This window comes from Columba livia, unplaced genomic scaffold (assembly GCF_036013475.1).
Source record: "Columba livia isolate bColLiv1 breed racing homer unplaced genomic scaffold, bColLiv1.pat.W.v2 Scaffold_438, whole genome shotgun sequence".
In the NCBI taxonomy this organism is placed as follows: domain Eukaryota; kingdom Metazoa; phylum Chordata; class Aves; order Columbiformes; family Columbidae; genus Columba; species Columba livia.
The window spans coordinates 24,225-44,048 of record NW_027043475.1 but is presented as its reverse complement, the minus strand read 5'-3'; the positions used below and the strand labels follow the sequence as shown (position 1 = coordinate 44,048).

The following is a 19,824-nucleotide window of genomic DNA, read 5'->3' as shown; positions in this document are numbered from 1 at the left end:
ACTGGGGGGGACGGTGTCAAGGGGACAACGGGAACACCCAAAAATGGGGGACACCATAATGGGATGGGAACCATGAAAGGGATGGGGACCCCCAAAGAGATGGGGTAGACCAACTCCCCCAACGACACCACGTGCAGGTTGGAGTGGCTGTCGCGGCCCCGGTAACCGTAACTGGGGGGGACGGTGTCAAGAGACAACGGGGACACCCAGAGAGGGATGGGGACACCCAAAGGGATGGGGACACCCAAAGGGATGGGGACACTCAAAGGGATGAGAACCATGAAAGGGATGGGGACCCCCGAAGAGATGGGGTAGACCAACTCCCCCAATGACACCACGTGCAGGTTGGAGCGGCTTTCGCGGCCCCGGTAACCATAACTGGGGGGGACGGTGTCAAGAGACAACGGGGACACCCAGAGAGGGATGGGGACACCCAAAGGGATGGGGACACTCAAAGGGATGAGAACCATGGAAGGGATGGGGACCCCCGAAGAGATGGGGTAGACCAACTCCCCCAATGACACCACATGCAGGTTGGAGCGGCTGTTGTGGCCCCGGCAACCGTAACTGGGGGGGACGGTGTCAAGGGGACAACGGGAACACCCAAAAATGGGGGACACCCAAAATGGGATGGGAACCATGAAAGGTATGGGGACCCCCAAAGAGATGGGGTAGACCAACTCCCCCAACGACACCACGTGCAGGTTGGAGCGGCTGTCGCGGCCCTGGTAACCGTAACTGGGGGGGACGGTGTCAAGGGGACAACAGGGACAGTGGGGACACCCAAAATGGGATGGGGACACCCAGAGAGATGGGGACACCCAAAGGGATGGGGACCCCAGAAAGGGATGAGGACACCCAGAAAAGAATGGGGACGCCAAAAGATGGGGACCCCCAGAGAGAGATGGGGACACCCAAAGAGATGGGGACCCCAGAAAGATATGGGGATCCCCAAAAAGAGATGGGGACTCCCAAACCAGGATGAGACCCAGACAGAAATGGGGATGGGGACCCCCAAACCAGGATGGGGACCCCCAAAGAGATGGGGACCCCAGAAAGGGATGGGGACCCCCAAACTGGGATGGACCCCAGAATGGGATGGGGACAGGGATGGGGACCCCCAAACCAGGATGGGGACCCCCAAAGAGATGGAGACCCCAGAAAGAGATGGGGACCCCCAAACCGGGATGGGGAACCCCAAAGAGATGGGGACCCCAGAAAGGGATGGGGACCCCCAAACTGGGATGGAACCCCAGAATGGGATGGGGACAGGGATGGGGACCCCCAAAGCGGGATGGGGACCCCCAAAGAGATGGGGACCCCCAAATCGCGATGGGACCCAGACAGGAATGGGGATGGGGACCCCCAAAGAGATGGGGACTCCCAAACTGGGGTGGGACCCCAGAAAGGGATGGGGACCCCCAAACTGGGGTGGGACCCCAGAATGGGATGGGGACAGGGATGGGGACCCCCAAACCAGGATGGGGACCCCCAAAGAGATGGGGACCCTCAAACCAGGATGGGAACCCCCAAAGAGATGGGGACCCCAGAAAGGGATGGGGACCCCCAAACTGGGGTGGGACCCCAGAATGGGATGGCGACAGGGATGGGGACCCCCAAACCAGGATGGGGACCCCCAAAGAGATGGGGACCCCCAAACCAGGATGGGAACCCCCAAAGAGATGGGGACCCCAGAAAGGGATGGGGACCCCCAAACTGGGGTGGGACCCCAGAATGGGATGGCGACAGGGATGGGGACCCCCAAACCAGGATGGGGACCCCCAAAGAGATGGGGACCCTCAAACCAGGATGGGGACCCCCAAACCAGGATGGGAACCCCCAAAGAGATGGGGACCCCAGAAAGGGATGGGGACCCCCAAACTGGGATGGAACCCCAGAATGGGATGGGGACAGGGATGGGGACCCCCAAACCAGGATGGGGACCCCCAAAGAGATGGGGACCCCCAAACTGGGGTGGGACCCCAGAAAGGGATGGGGACCCCCAAACTGGGGTGGGACCCCAGAATGGGATGGGGACAGGGATGGGGACCCCCAAACCAGGATGGGGACCCCCAAAGAGATGGGGACCCCAGAAAGAGATGGGGACCCCCAAACCGGGATGGGGAACCCCAAAGAGATGGGGACCCCAGAAAGGGATGGGGACCCCCAAACTGGGATGGAACCCCAGAATGGGATGGGGACAGGGATGGGGACCCCCAAAGCGGGATGGGGACCCCCAAAGAGATGGGGACCCCCAAACCGCGATGGGACCCAGACAGGAATGGGGATGGGGACCCCCAAACTGGGATGGGGACCCCCAAAGAGATGGGGACCCCAGAAAGGGATGGGGACTCCCAAACTGGGATGGGACCCCAGAATGGGATGGGGACAGGGATGGGGACCCCCAAACCAGGATGGGGACCCCCAAAGAGATGGGGACCCCCAAATTGCGATGGGACCCAGACAAGAATGGGGATGAGGACCCCCAAAGAGATGGGGACCCCCAAACTGGGGTGGGACCCCAGAAAGGGATGGGGACAGGGATGGGGACCCCCAAACCAGGATGGGGACCCGCAAAGAGATGGGGATCCTCAAACCGGGATGGGGACCCCCAAACTGGGATAGGGAACCCCAAAGAGATGGGGACCCCTAAAGAGATGGGGACCCCAGAAAGGGATGGGGACCCCCAAACTGGGATGGAACCCCAGAATGGGATGGGAACAGGGATGGGGACCCCCAAAGCGGGATGGGGACCCCCAAAGAGATGGGGACCCCCAAGCTGGGGTGGGACCCCAGAAAGGGATGGGGACCCCCAAACTGGGGTGGGACCCCAGAATGGGATGGGGACAGGGATGGGGACCCCCAAACCAGGATGGGGACCCCCAAAGAGATGGGGACCCTCAAACCAGGATGGGGACCCCCAAACCAGGATGGGGACCCCCAAAGAGATGGGGACCCCCAAACCGCGATGGGACCCAGACAGGAATGGGGATGGGGACCCCCAAAGAGATGGGGACCCCCAAAGAGATGGGGACCCTCAAACCGGGATGGGGACCCCCAAACCAGGATGGGGACCCCCAAACCGGGCTGGGACCCCATTGGGCGGCAGGATACACCCACTCGAGCTGCAGGCGCTCGGGGGGCAGGTCCGCGCGCAGCCCCCCCGGGCCCAGCGCCGACGGCACGTACATGGTGATGGGGCGGCCACGCAGGAACATCTTCACCGACACCCCCTCTGCGACGGACAGACGGACACGGACCCCCAGGGATGGACAGACGGACAGGGACCCCCCAGGGATGGACAGACAGGGACCCATGGATACACGGACAGAGAACACCAGGGATGGACAGACAGACAGGGACCCCCAGGGATGGACAGACGGACAGGGACCCCCCAGGGATGGACAGACAGGGACCCATGGATACACGGACAGAGAACACCAGGGATGGACAGACAGACAGGGACCCCCAGGGATGGACAGACAGGGAACCCCATGGACACACGGACAGGGAACCCCAGGGATGGACAGACGGACAGGGAACCCCAGGGATGGACAGACAGGGACCCATGGACACACGGACAGGGAACCCCATGGATGGACAGACAGACAGGGAACCCCAGGGACACACGGACAGGGAACCCCATGTATGGACAGACAGACAGGGAACCCCATGGACACACGGACAGGGAACCCCAGGGATGGACACACAGACAGGGAACCCCAGGGATGGACAGACAGGGACCCATGGACACACGGACAGGGAACCCCAGGGATGGACAGACAGACAGGGAACCCCATGGACACACGGACAGGGACCCCCAGGGATGGACAGACGGACAGAGAACCCCATGGATGGACAGACAGACAGGGAACCCCATGGACACACGGACAGGGAACCCCAGGGATGGACAGACAGACAGGGATCCCCAGGGATGGACAGACAGAGACCCATGGACACACGGACAGGGAACCCCAGGGATGGACAGACAGACAGGGAACCCCAGGGACACACGGACAGGGAACCCCATGGACACACGGACAGGGACCCCCAGGGATGGACATACAGGGACCCATGGACACACGGATGGGGAACCCCATGGATGGACAGACAGACAGGGAACCCCAGGGACACACGGACAGGGAACCCCAGGGATGGACAGACAGGGGCCCCATGGACAGAGAACCCCAGGGATGGACAGACAGACAGGGAACCCCATGGATGGACAGACAGGGACCCCCAGGGATGGACAGACGGACAGGGACCCCCAGGGATGGACAGACAGGGACCCATGGACACACGGACAGAGAACACCAGGGATGGACAGACAGACAGGGAACCCCATGGACACACGGACAGGGAACCCCAGGGATGGACAGACAGACAGGGACCCCCAGGGATGGACAGACAGGGACCCATGGACACACGGACAGGGAACCCCAGGGATGGACAGACAGACAGGGAACCCCATGGACACACGGACAGGGAACCCCAGGGATGGACAGACAGACAGGGACCCCCATGGATGGACAGACAGGGACCCATGGACACACGGACAGAGAACCCCATGGATGGACAGACGGACAGGGACCCCCAGGGATGGACAGACAGGGGCCCCATGGACACACGGACGGGGAACCCCATGGATGGACAGACAGACAGGGAACCCCAGGGACACACGGACAGGGAACCCCAGGGATGGACAGACGGACAGGGACCCCCAGGGATGGACAGACAGACAGAGACCCCCAGGGATGGACAGACAGACAGGGACTGATGGACACATGGATAGGGACCCATGGACAGGGACCCCCAGGGATGGACAGACAGGGACCCATGGACAGATGGACAGGGACCCCCATGGACAGATGGACATGGAACCCCATGGACGGACAGACAGGGAACCCCATGGACAGACGGACATGGACCCCCAGGGAGGGACAGACAGACAGGGGACCCCCCATGGACAGATAGAGACCCATGGACAGACGGACAGAGACCCCATGGACAGACAGGGACCCATGGACACACGGACAGGGACCCCCCCCCCACATGGACGGATGGACGGACAGACAGACAGACAAGCCCCCCCCAGCCTCACCCAGGTTGTAGTTCCCACGGCGAGACCCTGCGGGGGGGATGGACAGACAGACACCCCAATAATGACCCCCCAGCACCCCGATAATGACCTCATTGCACCCCAATAATGACCAACCCCCAGCACCCCAATAATGACCCCATTGCACCCCAATAATGAACAACCCCTGCACCCCAATAATGACCGACCCTGCACCCCAATAATGAGCGACCCCTGCACCCCAGTAATGACCCCATTGCACCCCAATAATGAACAACCCCCCTGCAGCCCAATAATGACCCCATTGCACCCCAATAATGACCAACCCCTGCACCCCAATAATGACCAACCCCTGCACCCCAATAATGAGCGACCCTGCACCCCAATAATGACCCCATTGCACCCCAATAATGACCAACCCCCCTGCACCCCAAGAATGACCAACCCTGCACCCCAATAATGACCCCATTGCATCCCAATAATGACCAACCCCTGCACCCCAATAATGACCAACCCCCCTGCACCCCAATAATGACCCCATTGCACCCCAATAATGACCCCCCAGCACCCCAATAATGACCAACCCCTGCAACCCAATAATGAGCGACCCTGCACCCCAATAATGACCCCATTGCACCCCAATAATGACCAACCCCTGCACCCCAATAATGAGCGACCCTGCACCCCAATAATGAGCGACCCTGCACCCCAATAATGAGCGACCCCTGCACCCCAATAATGACCCCATTGCACCCCAATAATGACCAACCCCCCCTGCACCCCAATAATGACCAACCCTGCACCCCAATAATGACCCCATTGCACCCCAATAATGACCAACCCCCCCCCTGCACCCCAATAGTGACCAACCCTGCACCCCAATAGTGACCCCCTGCACCCCAATAATGACCAACCCCCCTACACCCCAATAATGACCAACCCTGCACCCCAATAGTGACCCATTGCACCCCAATAATGACCAACCCCCCCTGCACCCCAATAATGACCAACCCTGCACCCCAATAGTGACCCCATTGCACCCCAATAATGACCAACCCCTGCACCCCAATAATGAGCAACCCCCCCCTGCACCCCAATAATGACCAACCCTGCACCCCAATAATGACCCCATTGCACCCCAATAATGACCAACCCCCCTGCACCCCAATAATGACCTCATTGCACCCCAATAATGACCAACCCCCCCTGCACCCCAATAGTGACCCCCTGCACCCCAATAATGAGTGACCCCCCCACCTGGGCTCAGCGTTGGCTCCTTTGGGCGACTGGGGAGAAAAGGGGGTGTCAGGGGTGTGGGATTTGGGGGTGCAGGGGGATATGGGGGTGCAGGGGGGATATGGGGTGAATGGGGGTTTGGGGGTGCAGGGGGATTTGGGGGTGCAGGGGGGATATGGGGTGAATGGGGGATATGGGGTGAATGGGGGTTTGGGGGTGCAGTGGGATTTGGGGGTGCAGGGGGATATGGGGTGAATGGGGGATATGGGGTGAATGGGGGTTTGGGGGTGCAGTGGGATTTGGGGGTGCAGGGGGATATGGGGTGAATGGGGGGTTTGGGGGTGCAGGGGACTTGGGGGTGCAGGGGGGATATGGGGTGAATGGGGGGTTTGGGAGTGCAGGGGGATATGGGGTGAATGGGGGGATTTGGGGGTGCAGGGGGATATGGGGTGAATGGGGGATATGGGGTGAATGGGGGTTTGGGGGTGCAGTGGGATTTGGGGGTGCAGGGGGATATGGGGTGAATGGGGGGTTTGGGGGTGCAGGGGGACTTGGGGGTGCAGGGGGGATATGGGGTGAATGGGGGGTTTGGGGGTGCAGTGGGATATGGGGGTACATGGGGGATATGGGGTGAATGGGGGGTTTGGGGGTGCAGTGGGATATGGGGGTGCAGGGGGATATGGGGTGAATGGGGGTTTGGGGGTGCAGGGGGACTTGGGGGTGCAGGGGGGATATGGGGTGAATGGGGGATATGGGGTGAATGGGGGGTTTGGGGGTGCAGTGGGATATGGGGGTACATGGGGGATATGGGGTGAATGGGGGGTTTGGGGGTGCAAGGGGGTTTGGGGTGCAGGGGGATATGGGGTGAATGGGGGGTTTGGGGGTGCAGGGGGACTTGGGGGTGCAGGGGGGATATGGGGTGAATGGGGGGTTTGGGGGTGCAGGGGGATATGGGGTGAATGGGGGGATTTGGGGGTGCAGGGGGATATGGGGGTGCAGGGTGGATATGGGGTGAATGGGGATTTGGGGGTGCAGGGGGGATATGGGGTGAATGGGGGTTTGGGGGTGCAGAGGGATTTGGGGGTGCAGGGGGATATGGGGGTGCAGGGGGGATATGGGGTGAATGGGGGTTTGGGGGTGCAGAGGGATTTGGGGGTGCAGGGGGATATGGGGGTGCAGGGGGGATATGGGGTGAATGGGGGTTTGGGGGTGCAGTGGGATATGGGGGTGCAGGGGGATATGGGGTGAATGGGGGTTTGGGGGTGCAGTGGGATATGGGGGTGCAGGGGGATATGGGGTGAATGGGGGTTTGGGGGTGCAGGGGGATATGGGGGTACATGGGGGATATGGGGTGAATGGGGGGTTTGGGGGTGCAGGGGGATTTGGGGGTGCAGGGGGACTTGGGGGTGCAGGGGGGATATGGGGTGAATGGGGGTTTGGGGGTGCAGGGGGATATGGGGGTGCAGGGGGATATGGGGGTGCAGGGGGGATATGGGGTGAATGGGGGAGTTTGGGGTGCAGGGGTATTTGGGGGTGCAGGGGTATTTCGGGGTGCAATTTTGGGGTGCAAGTTTGGGGTGCAGGGGTATTATATTGGGGTGCGGTTTGGGGGTGCAGGGGTATTTCAGGGTGCAGTTTGGGGGTGCAGGGTGTTTGGGGGTGCAGGTTTGGGGGTGCAGGGGTATTTGGGGGTGCAGGGTGTTTGGGGGTGCAGGTTTGGGGGTGCAGGGGTATTTGGGGGTGCAGGGGTATTTTGGGGTGCAATTTTGGGGTGCAAGTTTGGGGTGCAGGGGTATTATATTGGGGTGCGGTTTGGGGGTGCAGGGGTATTTCAGGGTGCAGTTTGGGGGTGCAGGGTGTTTGGGGGTGCAGGTTTGGGGGTGCAGGGGTATTTGGGGGTGCAGGGTGTTTGGGGGTGCAGGTTTGGGGGTGTGGGGGTATTTCGGGGTGCAGGGTGTTTGGGGGTGCGGTTTGGGGGTGCAGGGGTATTTCAGGGTGCAGTTTGGGGGTGCAGGTTTGGGGGTGCGGGGGTATTTCAGGGTGCGGTTTGGGGGTGCAGGGGTATTTCAGTGTGCAGTTTTGGGGTGCAGGGGGTATTTCGGGGTGCAGTTTGGGGGTGTAGGGGTATTTTGGGGTGCGGTTTGGGGGTGCAGGGGTATCTCGGGGTGCAGTTTGGGGGTGCAGGGGTATTTCAGGGTGCAGTTTGGGGGTGCAGGGGTATTTTGGGGTGCGGTTTGGGGGTGCAGGGGTATATCGGGGTGCAGTTTGGGGGTGCAGGGGGTATTTCGGGGTGCGGTTTGGGGGTGCAGGGGTATTTTGGGGTGCGGTTTGGGGGTGCAGGGGTATTTCAGGGTGCAGTTTGGGGGTGCAGGGGTATTTGGGGGTGCAGGGTGTTTGGGGGTGCGGTTTGGGGGGTGCAGGGGTATTTCAGGGTGCAGTTTGGGGGTGCAGGGGTATTTGGGGGTGCAGGGTGTTTGGGGGTGCGGTTTGGGGGTGCAGGTTTGGGGTGCAGTTTGGGGGTGTAGGGGTATTTCAGGGTGCAGTTTGGGGGTGCAGGTTTGGGGGTGCAGGGGGTATTTTGGGGTGCAGTTTGGGGGTGCGGGGGTATCTCCGGGTGCAGTTTGGGGGTGCAGGGGTATTTTGGGGTGCGGTTTGGGGGTGCGGGGGTATTTGGGGGTGCAGGGTGTTTGGGGGTGCGGGGGTATCTCGGGGTGCAGTTTGGGGGTGCAGGGGTATTTCAGGGTGCAGTTTGGGGGTGCGGGGGTATTTTGGGGTGCGGTTTGGGGGTGCAGGGGGTATCTCGGGTGCAGTTTGGGGGTGCAGGGGTATCTCGGGGTGCAGTTTGGGGTGCGGGGGTATTTTGGGGTGCAGTTTGGGGGGTGCAGGGTATTTCAGGGTGCAGTTTGGGGGTGCAGGGGTATCTCGGGATGCAGTTTGGGGGTGCAGGGTATTTCAGGGTGCAGTTTGGGGGTGCGGGGGTATTTTGGGGTGCAGTTTGGGGGGTGCAGGGGTAATCTCGGGGTGCAGTTTGGGGGTGCAGGGGTATTTTGGGGTGCGGTTTGGGGGTGCAGGGGTATTTTGGGGTGCGGTTTGGGGGGTGCAGGGGTATATCGGGGTGCAGTTTGGGGGTGCAGGGGGTATTTCGGGGTGCGGTTTGGGGGTGCAGGGGTATTTTGGGGTGCAGTTTGGGGGTGCAGGTTTGGGGGTGCAGGGGTATCTCGGGGTGCAGTTTTGGGGTGCAGGGGTATTTCAGGGTGCAGTTTGGGGGTGCAGGGGTATTTTGGGGTGCGGTTTGGGGGTGCAGGGGTATCTCGGGGTGCGGTTTGGGGGTGCGGGGGTATTTGGGGGTGCAGGGTGTTTGGGGGTGCGGTTTGGGGGTCACCTCTCGGGGGTCCCCCCCAGCAGGTTGGCCGATGAGGCCGCTTTGCGGCTCAGGGGGCGGCGGGGGCTGGAGCTGCCGGACGAGCTGTGTCTGCGCAGCCTGGGGACATTGGGGACAATGGGGGGACATGGGGACAATGGGGGACATGGGGACAGACAATGGGGGGACATGGGGACAATGGGGGGACATGGGGACATTGGGGGGACATGGGGACATTGGGGACAATGGGGGGACATGGGGACAATGGGGACAATGGGGGGACATGGGGACATTGGGGGCGATGGGGACATGGGGACATGGGGACATTGGGGGTGATGGGGACAATGGGGACATGGGGACATTGGGGGCAATGGGGGGACATGGGGACATTGGGGGTGATGGGGAAGTGGGGACATTGGGGACATTGGGGGTGATGGGGGCAATGGGGGGACATGGGGACATTGGCGAGACATGGGGACATTGGGGAAAATGGGGGGACATGGGGACATTGGGGACAATGGGGGTGATGGGGGCAATGGGGACATGGGGACATTGGGGGTGATGGGGACATGGGGACATTGGGGACAATGGGGGGACATGGGGACATGGGGACATTGGGGGTGATGGGGGCAATGGGGACATGGGGACATTGGGGGTGATGGGGACGTGGGGACATTGGGGACATTGGGGGTGATGGGGGCAATGGGGACATGGGGACAATGGGGACAATGGGGACATGGGGACAATGCGGGGACATGGGGACATTGGGGGCAATGGGGGGACATGGGGACAATGGGGGACATGGGGACAATGGGGGGACATGGGGACATTGGGGACAATGGGGGACATGGGGACAATGGGGGGACATGGGACATTGGGGGGACATGGGGACATTGGGGACAATGGGGGGACATGGGGACAATGGGGACAATGAGGGGACATGGGGACAATGGGGACATGGGGACATTGGGGGCGATGGGGACATGGGGACAATGGGGGGACATGGGGACAATGGGGGCAATGGGGGGGACATGGGGACATTGGGGGTGATGGGGGCAATGGGGGGACATGGGGACATTGGCAAGACATGGGGACATTGGGGAAAATGGGGGGACATGGGGACATTGGGGACAATGGGGGTGATGGGGGCAATGGGGACATGGGGACATTGGGGGTGATGGGGACATGGGGACATTGGGGACAATGGGGGGACATGGGGGACATTGGGGGTGATGGGGACGTGGGGACATTGGGGACATTGGGGGTGATGGGGGCAATGGGGGTGATGGAGACATTGGGACATTTGGGACAACGGGACATTGGGGACAATGGGGGGACATGGGGACAATGGGGGGACATGGGGACAATGGGGGCAATGGGGGTGATGGGGACATGGGGACATTGGGGACAATGGGGACAATGGGGGATATGGGGACATTGGGGGGACGTGTGGGGCAATGGGGGGACATTGGGGGGCCATGGGGGGATATGGGGGATATGGGGACATTGGGGGCAATGGGGGGACATGGGGACGATGGGGACATTGGGGACGATGGGGACATTGGGGACGATGGGGGCAGGGGGGGACAGGGGGACAATGTGGGGAATGGGGACATTGGGGGGACACGGGGACAATGGGGACAACGGGGGCAATGGGGGGATATGGGGACAATGGGGGCGATGGGGACAATAGGAGGATATGGGGACATTGGGGACATTGGGGGCGATGGGGGTGATGGGGGGACACGGGGACAATGGGGGGACAATGGGGGGACAATGGGGGACAGGAGACAAGGTCAGCAAAGGGTTAACACCCCCCAGCTCTCACGCCCCCCAAATCCCACCCGAACCCCAACACCATCCCCACAGCACCCAGAGAGGGACCCAGGCATCCGGGTACCCCCCAGCACCCACAGAGGGACCCAGGCGTCCGGGTACCCCCGCCCAGTACCCAGAGAGGGACCCAGGCGTCCGGGTACCCCCCCAGCTCCCACAGAGGGACCCAGGCGTCCGGGTACCCCCCAGCACCCACAGAGGGACCCAGGCGTCCGGGTACCCCCGTCAGTACCCAGAGAGGGACCCAGGCGTCCGGGTACCCCCGCCCAGTACCCAGAGAGGGACCCAGGCGTCCGGGTACCCCCCCAGCTCCCACAGAGGGACCCAGGCGTCCGGGTACCCCCCCCAGCACCCAGAGAGGGACCCAGGCGTCCGGGTACCCCCCCAGCACCCACAGAGGGACCCAGGCGTCCGGGTACCCCCCCCAGCTCCCACAGAGGGACCCAGGCGTCCGGGTACCCCCCCAGCTCCCACAGAGGGACCCAGGCGTCCGGGTACCCCCCTCAGTACCCAGAGAGGGACCCAGGCGTCCGGGTACCCCCCCAGCACCTACAGAGGGACCCAGGCGTCCGGGTACCCCCGCCCAGTACCCACAGAGGGACCCCGGCGTCCGGGTACCCCCCCCAGCTCCCAGAGAGGGACCCAGGCGTCCGGGTACCCCCCCAGCTCCCACAGAGGGACCCAGGCGTCCGGGTACCCCCCAGCTCCCACAGAGGGACCCAGGCGTCCGGGTACCCCCCCAGCTCCCACAGAGGGACCCAGGCGTCCGGGTACCCCCCCCAGCTCCCACAGAGGGACCCAGGCGTCCGGGTACCCCCCTCAGCACCCACAGAGGGACCCAGGTGTCCGGGTACCCCCCCCAGCTCCCACAGAGGGACCCAGGCGTCCGGGTACCCCCCCAGCACCCAGAGAGGGACCCAGGCGTCCGGGTACCCCCCCAGCTCCCACAGAGGGACCCAGGCATCCGGGTACCCCCCCCAGCACCCAGAGAGGGACCCAGGCGTCCGGGTACCCCCGCCCAGTACCCAGAGAGGGACCCAGGCGTCCGGGTACCCCCCCCAGCACCCACAGAGGGACCCAGGCGTCCGGGTACCCCCCCAGCACCTACAGAGGGACCCAGGCGTCCGGGTACCCCCGCCCAGTACCCACAGAGGGACCCAGGCGTCCGGGTACCCCCCCAGCACCCACAGAGGGACCCAGGCGTCCGGGTACCCCCCAGCTCCCACAGAGGGACCCAGGCGTCCGGGTACCCCCCCCAGCTCCCACAGAGGGACCCAGGCGTCCGGGTACCCCCCTCAGCACCCACAGAGGGACCCAGGTGTCCGGGTACCCCCCCCAGCTCCCACAGAGGGACCCAGGCGTCCGGGTACCCCCCCAGCACCCAGAGAGGGACCCAGGCGTCCGGGTACCCCCCCAGCACCCACAGAGGGACCCAGGTGTCCGGGTACCCCCCCAGCACCAAGAGAGGGACCCAGGCGTCCGGGTACCCCCCCAGCTCCCACAGAGGGACCCAGGCATCCGGGTACCCCCCCCAGCACCCAGAGAGGGACCCAGGCGTCCGGGTACCCCCACCCAGTACCCAGAGAGGGACCCAGGCGTCCGGGTACCCCCGCCCAGTACCCAGAGAGGGACCCAGGCGTCCGGGTACCCCCCCAGCACCCACAGAGGGACCCCGGCGTCCGGGTACCCCCCCCAGTACCCAGAGAGGGACCCAGGCGTCCGGGTACCCCCCAGCACCCACAGAGGGACCCAGGTGTCCGGGTACCCCCCCAGCACCAAGAGAGGGACCCAGGCGTCCGGGTACCCCCCCAGCTCCCACAGAGGGACCCAGGCGTCCGGGTACCACCCACAGAGGGACCCAGGCGTCCGGGTACCCCCCAGCACCCACAGAGGGACCCAGGCGTCCGGGCCCCACGCCCCCCACACTCACAGCTCTTTTCGGGGTGCCGGGGGGGCCGGGCTGGCAGCCGGGGGGGGGGAATCCGTCCCGGGGGGCTCCGGGGAGCTCTGGGGGGGCGCTGGGGGGCACGGGGGGGACCCCGGGGGGGGCGGTTCTTGGGGACCCCCCCGGTGCCCCCCGGTTTCTGGCGGCTCCTCCGTCTGGGTCCCCACGCTGATGCTTTGGGGGGGTCCGGGGGGGTCCGGGACGGTGCCATTAGGGGCTGGGGACACACACACACACACGGGGGGGTCAGCGCCTGTGAACACCCCCCCCCTCACAATAAAGGGACCCAGGAGTCCGGGGGGGGTCCCAAGTGGGGTCCCAGTGACCTGGAGGGGTGGGGGGTCCCAGCAACCTGGGGGGGGTCCCAAGGAGGGTGCCAGTGCCCAGGGGGGGGTCCCAGTGTTTTGGGGGGTCCCAGCACCCTATGGGGGTCCCAAAGGGGGGTCCCATTGCCCAGGGGGTCCCGGGGGGTCCCAATGTTTGGGGGGGGGATCCCAGCACCCTATGAGGGTCCCAAAGGGGGTCCCAGTGTCTGGGGGGGGGGGGTCCCAGTACATGGGGGGTGTCCCAGTGCTTTGGGGGGGTCCCAGTGCTTTGGGGGGTCCCAGCAACCTATAGGGGTCCTGGGGGTGTCCCATTACCCAGGGGGGGTCCCGGGGGGTCCCAATGTTTGGGGGGGGGGTCCCAGCACCCTATGGGGGTCCTAAGGGGGGTCCCAGTGTCTGGGGGTGGGGGGGCCCAGTACTTGTGGGGGGTCCCAGCACCCGGAATGGATCCCAGGGGGGGTCCCAGTATCCCAAGGGGGGGTCCCAGTACATGGGGGGGGGTCCCAGCACCCTATGGGGGTCCTGGGGGTGTCCCATTACCCAGGGGGCTCCCGGGGGAGTCCCAATGTTTGGGGGGGGGGGCCCAGCACCCTATGGGGGTCCCAGGGGGGGTCCCAGTGTTTGGGGGAGCCCCAGCACCCTGGGGGGGGTTCCAGGTGTGTCCCATTGCCCGGGGGTGTCCCCGTGGGGGTCCCAGTGTTTTGGGGGGTCCCAGCACTCTATGGGGGTTCCAGGCGTGTCCCACTGCCCAGGGGGGTCCCGGGGGAGTCCCAATGTTTGGGGGGGGGTCCCAGCACCCTATGGGGGTCCCAAGGGGGGTCCCAGTGTCTGGGGGGGGGGGGGTCCCAGTACATGGGGGGTGTCCCAGTGCCTTGGGGGGGGGTCCTAGTGTTTTGGGGGGTCCCAGCACCCTATGGGGGTCCCGGGGGTGTCCCATTACCCAGGGGGGTCCCGGGGGGTCCCAATGTTTGGGGGGGGGGTCCCAGCACCCTATGGGGGTCCTAAGGGGGGTCCCAGTGTCTGGGGGTGGGGGGGCCCAGTACTTGTGGGGGGTCCCAGCACCCGGAATGGATCCCAGGGGGGGTCCCAGTATCCCAAGGGGGGGTCCCAGTACATGGGGGGGGTCCCAGCACCCTATGGGGGTCCTGGGGGTGTCCCACTGCCCAGGGGGCTCCCAGGGGAGTCCCAATGTTTGGGGGGGGGGGGCCCAGCACCCTATGGGGGTCCCAGGGGGGGTCCCAGTGTTTGGGGGAGCCCCAGCACCCTGGGGGGGGTTCCAGGTGTGTCCCATTGCCCGGGGGTGTCCCCGTGGGGGTCCCAGTGTTTTGGGGGGTCCCAGCACTCTATGGGGGCTCCAGGCGTGTCCCATTGCCCAGGGGGGTCCCGGGGGAGTCCCAATGTTTGGGGGGGGGATCCCAGCACCCTATGAGGGTCCCAAGGGGGGTCCCAGTGTCTGGGGGGGGGGGTCCCAGTACATGGGGGGTGTCCCAGTGCTTTGGGGGGGTCCCAGTGCTTTGGGGGGTCCCAGCAACCTATAGGGGTCCTGGGGGTGTCCCATTACCCAGGGGGGGTCCCGGGGGGTCCCAATGTTTGGGGGGGGGGTCCCAGCGCCCTATGAGGGTCCCAAAGTGGGTCCCAGTGTCTGGGGGTGGGGGGGCCCAGTACTTGTGGGGGGTCCCAGCACCCGGAATGGATCCCAGGGGGGGTCCCAGTATCCCAAGGGGGGGTCCCAGTACATGGGGGGGGTCCCAGCACCCTATGGGGGTCCTGGGGGTGTCCCATTACCCAGGGGGCTCCCGGGGGAGTCCCAATGTTTGGGGGGGGGGGGCCAGCACCCTATGGGGGTCCCAGGGGGTGTCCCAGTGTTTGGGGGAGCCCCAGCACCCTGGGGGGGGTTCCAGGTGTGTCCCATTGCCCGGGGGTGTCCCCGTGGGGGTCCCAGTGTTTTGGGGGGTCCCAGCACTCTATGGGGGCTCCAGGTGTGTCCCATTGCCCAGGGGGGTCCCGGGGGAGTCCCAGTGTTTGGGGGGGGGGGGCCCAGCACCCTATGGGGGTCCCAGGGGGTCCCGTTTCCCGTGTCCCCCCCTGACCGTGGGGCAGCAGCTGCAGCAGCCGCTCGCAGCGGCCGAGCCTGCGCAGCGCGTCCCCCAGCGCCGCCTTCACCAGCGCCAGCTCGTCCTCCAGACAGCGCAGCCGCTCCGGGGGCGACACGGGGACCCCTGCGGGACAGCGGCTGCTCGGGGACCCAGGCGTCCGGGGGACCCAGGAGTCCGGGGACCCCCCGACCGCAACACCCCCATGGCCACTTCATATCACACTCAGCTACCCCAGGGCCACCAGGTCTACCCCATGTTTCCCCAATCTCCAGGGCCACAAGGTCTACCCAATGATCGCCCAATAGTCCCCAGGTCTACCCAAGGGAACGCAGGCGGCCGGGGACGCCAACTCCAAAACACACCCCGCTGCTCCGGGGACTCAAGCATCCGGGAAACGCCCAACCCCAACGCTCCACGGTCCACATGGCCACCCCACAGCACCCACAGCCAACCCAGAGCCACCAGGTCTACTCCATGTTCACCCAATCCTCAGGGCCACCAGGTCTATCCTATGTTCTCCAATGGCCACCAGGTCTACCCCATTCTCTCCAATAGCCACCAGGTGTACCCAATGAGCCCCATGGACACCCCATAGCACCCTCAGCAATACCCCGCTGCCCAGGGACCCAGGCGTCCGGGAACTCAGGCGTCCGGGGGATGCAACTTCAACCCACATGCCCCGCTGCCCCAGGGACCCAGGCGTCCGGGAACCCAGGTGTCCGGGGACCCAGGTATCCGGGGACACGCCAATATACACAACCCACTGCTCCAGGGACCCAGACATGCTGAGACCCCCAACTTCAATCCACACACCCCACAGCCCCAGGGACCCAGAAGTCCGGGGACCCAGGCATCCAGGGACCCCCAACTCCAACACACGCACCCCACTCCCCCGGCGACCCAGGCGTCCGGGGAACCCTTGACCCCAACACCCCACGGTCCCCACGGCCACCCCATAGCATCCTCAGCCACGTTAGCGCCACCAGGTCTACCTCATGTTCCTCAGGGGCACCAGGTCTATCCCGTATTCCCCCCAATGGCCAGGTGTAGCCAATGAGCCCCATGGCCACCCCATAGCACCCTCAACAATACCCCGCTGCCCAGGGACCCAGGCGTCCGGGTACCCCTGTTCCCCCCCTAGCACCCAGACAGGGACCCAGGCGTTCGGGCAACCCACCACCACCCAGAGAGGGACCCAGGCGTCCGAGTCTCCTGTGTCCCCCCTAGAACCCAGAGAAGGACCCAGGCGTCCGAGTCTCCTGTGTCGCCCCCCAGCACCCAGAGAGGGACCCAGGCGTCCGAGTCTCCTGTGTCGCCCCCCAGCACCCAGAGAGGGACCCAGGTGTCCGAGTCTCCTGTGTCCCCCCCTAGCACCCAGAGAAGGACCCAGGCGTCCGAGTCTCCTGTGCCCCCCCCAGCACCCAGACAGGGACCCAGGCGTCCGGGCAACCCACCACCACCCAGAGAGGGACCCAGGCGTCCGAGCCTCCTGTGCGCCCCCCCCGCCCCCAGCACTCAGGGAACCTCCCCCAGCAACCAGGAAGGGACCCAGGCGTCCGGCTACCCCTGTGCCTCCCCCTTAACAACCAGAGCCCCGCACCACCCAGAGAGGGACCCAGGCGTCCCGGAGCCCCCCCTACCCCCCTTTTCAGCCCCATTTTTGGGGGTTCGGGGGTGCCCCCCCCCTCCGGTGTCCCCCCCCCCCGTGTCTCACGCTCCGCTCCGGGTTCCATGGCGGGCGGGGGCGGCCCCAGGAAGCTCCGCGGCAACGACGAGTCATTTCCCTTCGGCGGGGGGGGGAAATGGGGGGGTCCCTCGGAAAAACCCCAAAAAGGGACCCAGGAGTTCGGGTGAACCCCCCACAAGGGGACCCAGGCGTCCGGGTGATCCCCACCAAACAGGGGAACCCAGTGATGCCCCTAAAGGGGACCCAGGCGTCCGGGTGACCCCCCCAAACAGGGGACGCTGGTGATGGGACCCAGGCATCCGGGTGACCCCCAAAAGTGGACCCAGGCGTCCGGGTGATCCCCCCCAAACAGGGGATGCTGGTGATGGGACCCAGGCATCCGGGTGAACCCCCAAAAGGGGACCCAGGCGTCCGGCTGATCCCCCCAAAAAGGGGACCCAGGTGTCCGGGTGATCCTCCCCAAACAGGGGAACCCGGTGATACCCCAAAAGGGGACCCAGGCATTCGGGTGACCCACAAAAGTGGACCCAGGCGTCCGGGTGACCCCCCCAAAGGTGGACCCAGGCGTCCGGGAGATCCTCCCCAAACAGGGGAACCCGGTGATACCCCAAAAGGGGACCCAGGCATTCGGGTGACCCACCCCCAAGGGGACCCAGGCATCCGGGTGACTCCCCCAAACAGGGGGACCCAGGCGTCCGGGTGAGTCCCCCAAAAGGGGACCCAGGCGTCCGGATGATCCCCCTCAAACAGGGGAACTCAGTGATGCCCCTAAAGGGGACCCAGGCGTCCGGGTGACCCCCCCAAACAGGGGACACTGGTGATGGGACCCAGGCATCCGGGTGACCCCCAAAAGTGGACCCAGGCGTCCGGGTGACCCCCCCCAAACAGGGGACGCTGGTGATGGGACCCAGGCATCCGGGTGACCCCCAAAAGTGGACCCAGGCGTCCGGGTGACCCCCCCAAAGGTGGACCCAGGCGTCCGGGTGATCCCCACCAAACAAGGGAACCCAGTGATGCCCCTAAAGGGGACCCAGGCGTCCGGGTGACCCCCCCAAAAGGGGACCCAGGTGTCCGGGTGATCCCCACCAAACAGGGGATACTGGTGATGGGACCCAGGCATCCGGGTGAACCCCCAAAAGGGGACCCAGGTGTCCGGGTGATCCCCCCAAAAGGGGACCCAGGCGTCCGGGTGACCCACCCAAACAGGGGACACTGGTGATGGGACCCAGGCATCCGGGTGACCCCCAAAAGTGGACCCAGGCGTCCGGGTGACCCCCCCCAAACAGGGGACACTGGTGATGGGACCCAGGCATCCGGGTGACCCACCCCCAAGGGGACCCAGGCATCCGGGTGACTCCCCCAAACAGGGGGACCCAGGCGTCCGGGTGAGTCCCCCAAAAGGGGACCCAGGCGTCCGGGTGATCCCCACCAAACAGGGGAACCCAGTGATGCCCCTAAAGGGGACCCAGGCGTCCGGGTGACCCCCCCAAACAGGGGACACTGGTGATGGGACCCAGGCATCCGGGTGAACCCCCAAAAGTGGACCCAGGCGTCCGGGTGACCCCCCCAAACAGGGGATGCTGGTGATGGGACCCAGGCATCCGGGTGACCCCCAAAAGTGGACCCAGGTATCCGGGTGACCCCCAAAAGTGGACCCAGGCGTCCGGGTGACCCCCCCAAACAGGGGATGCTGGTGATGGGACCCAGGCATCCGGGTGACCCACAAAAGTGGACCCAGGCGTCCGGGTGACCCCCCCAAAAGGGGACCCAGGCGTCCGGGAGATCCTCCCCAAACAGGGGAACCCGGTGATACCCCAAAAGGGGACCCAGGCATTCGGGTGACCCACCCCCAAGGGGACCCAGGCATCCGGGTGACTCCCCCAAACAGGGGGACCCAGGCGTCCGGGTGAGTCCCCCAAAAGGGGACCCAGGCGTCCGGGTGATCCCCCTCAAACAGGGGAACTCAGTGATGCCCCTAAAGGGGACCCAGGCGTCCGGGTGACCCCCCCAAACAGGGGATGCTGGTGATGGGACCCAGGCATCTGGGTGACCCCCCCAAAAGGGGACCCAGGCGTCCGGGTGATCCTCCCCAAACAGGGGATACTGGTGATGGGACCCAGGCATCCGGGTGACCCCCAAAAGTGGACCCAGGCGTCCGGGTGACCCCCCCGAAACAGGGGACACTGGTGATGGGACCCAGGCATCCGGGTGACCCCCCTAAAAGGGGACCCAGGCGTCCGGGTGATCCCCCCAAAAGGGG

The 19,824-nt window shown here is 64.9% G+C and overlaps 1 protein-coding gene across 1 annotated transcript in view; it reads right to left on the bottom strand.

The window, feature by feature from the left end:
* Window positions 1-17,749, bottom strand: part of LOC110361103 (echinoderm microtubule-associated protein-like 3) — a 33,690-nt gene extending 15,941 nt beyond the window's left edge. The window contains exons 1-7 of the mRNA XM_065048293.1: window positions 17,592-17,749; window positions 15,872-16,000; window positions 13,441-13,672; window positions 9,696-9,794; window positions 6,335-6,363; window positions 5,102-5,128; window positions 3,115-3,235 (exon numbers count right to left, since the gene is read on the bottom strand). Coding sequence (XP_064904365.1) covers window positions 3,115-3,235; window positions 5,102-5,128; window positions 6,335-6,363; window positions 9,696-9,794; window positions 13,441-13,672; window positions 15,872-16,000; window positions 17,592-17,610 — 656 coding nt within the window. The 5' untranslated portion in view covers window positions 17,611-17,749. The remainder of the gene's footprint in view (window positions 1-3,114; window positions 3,236-5,101; window positions 5,129-6,334; window positions 6,364-9,695; window positions 9,795-13,440; window positions 13,673-15,871; window positions 16,001-17,591) is intronic.
* Between the last annotated feature and the right edge of the window lie 2,075 nt (window positions 17,750-19,824).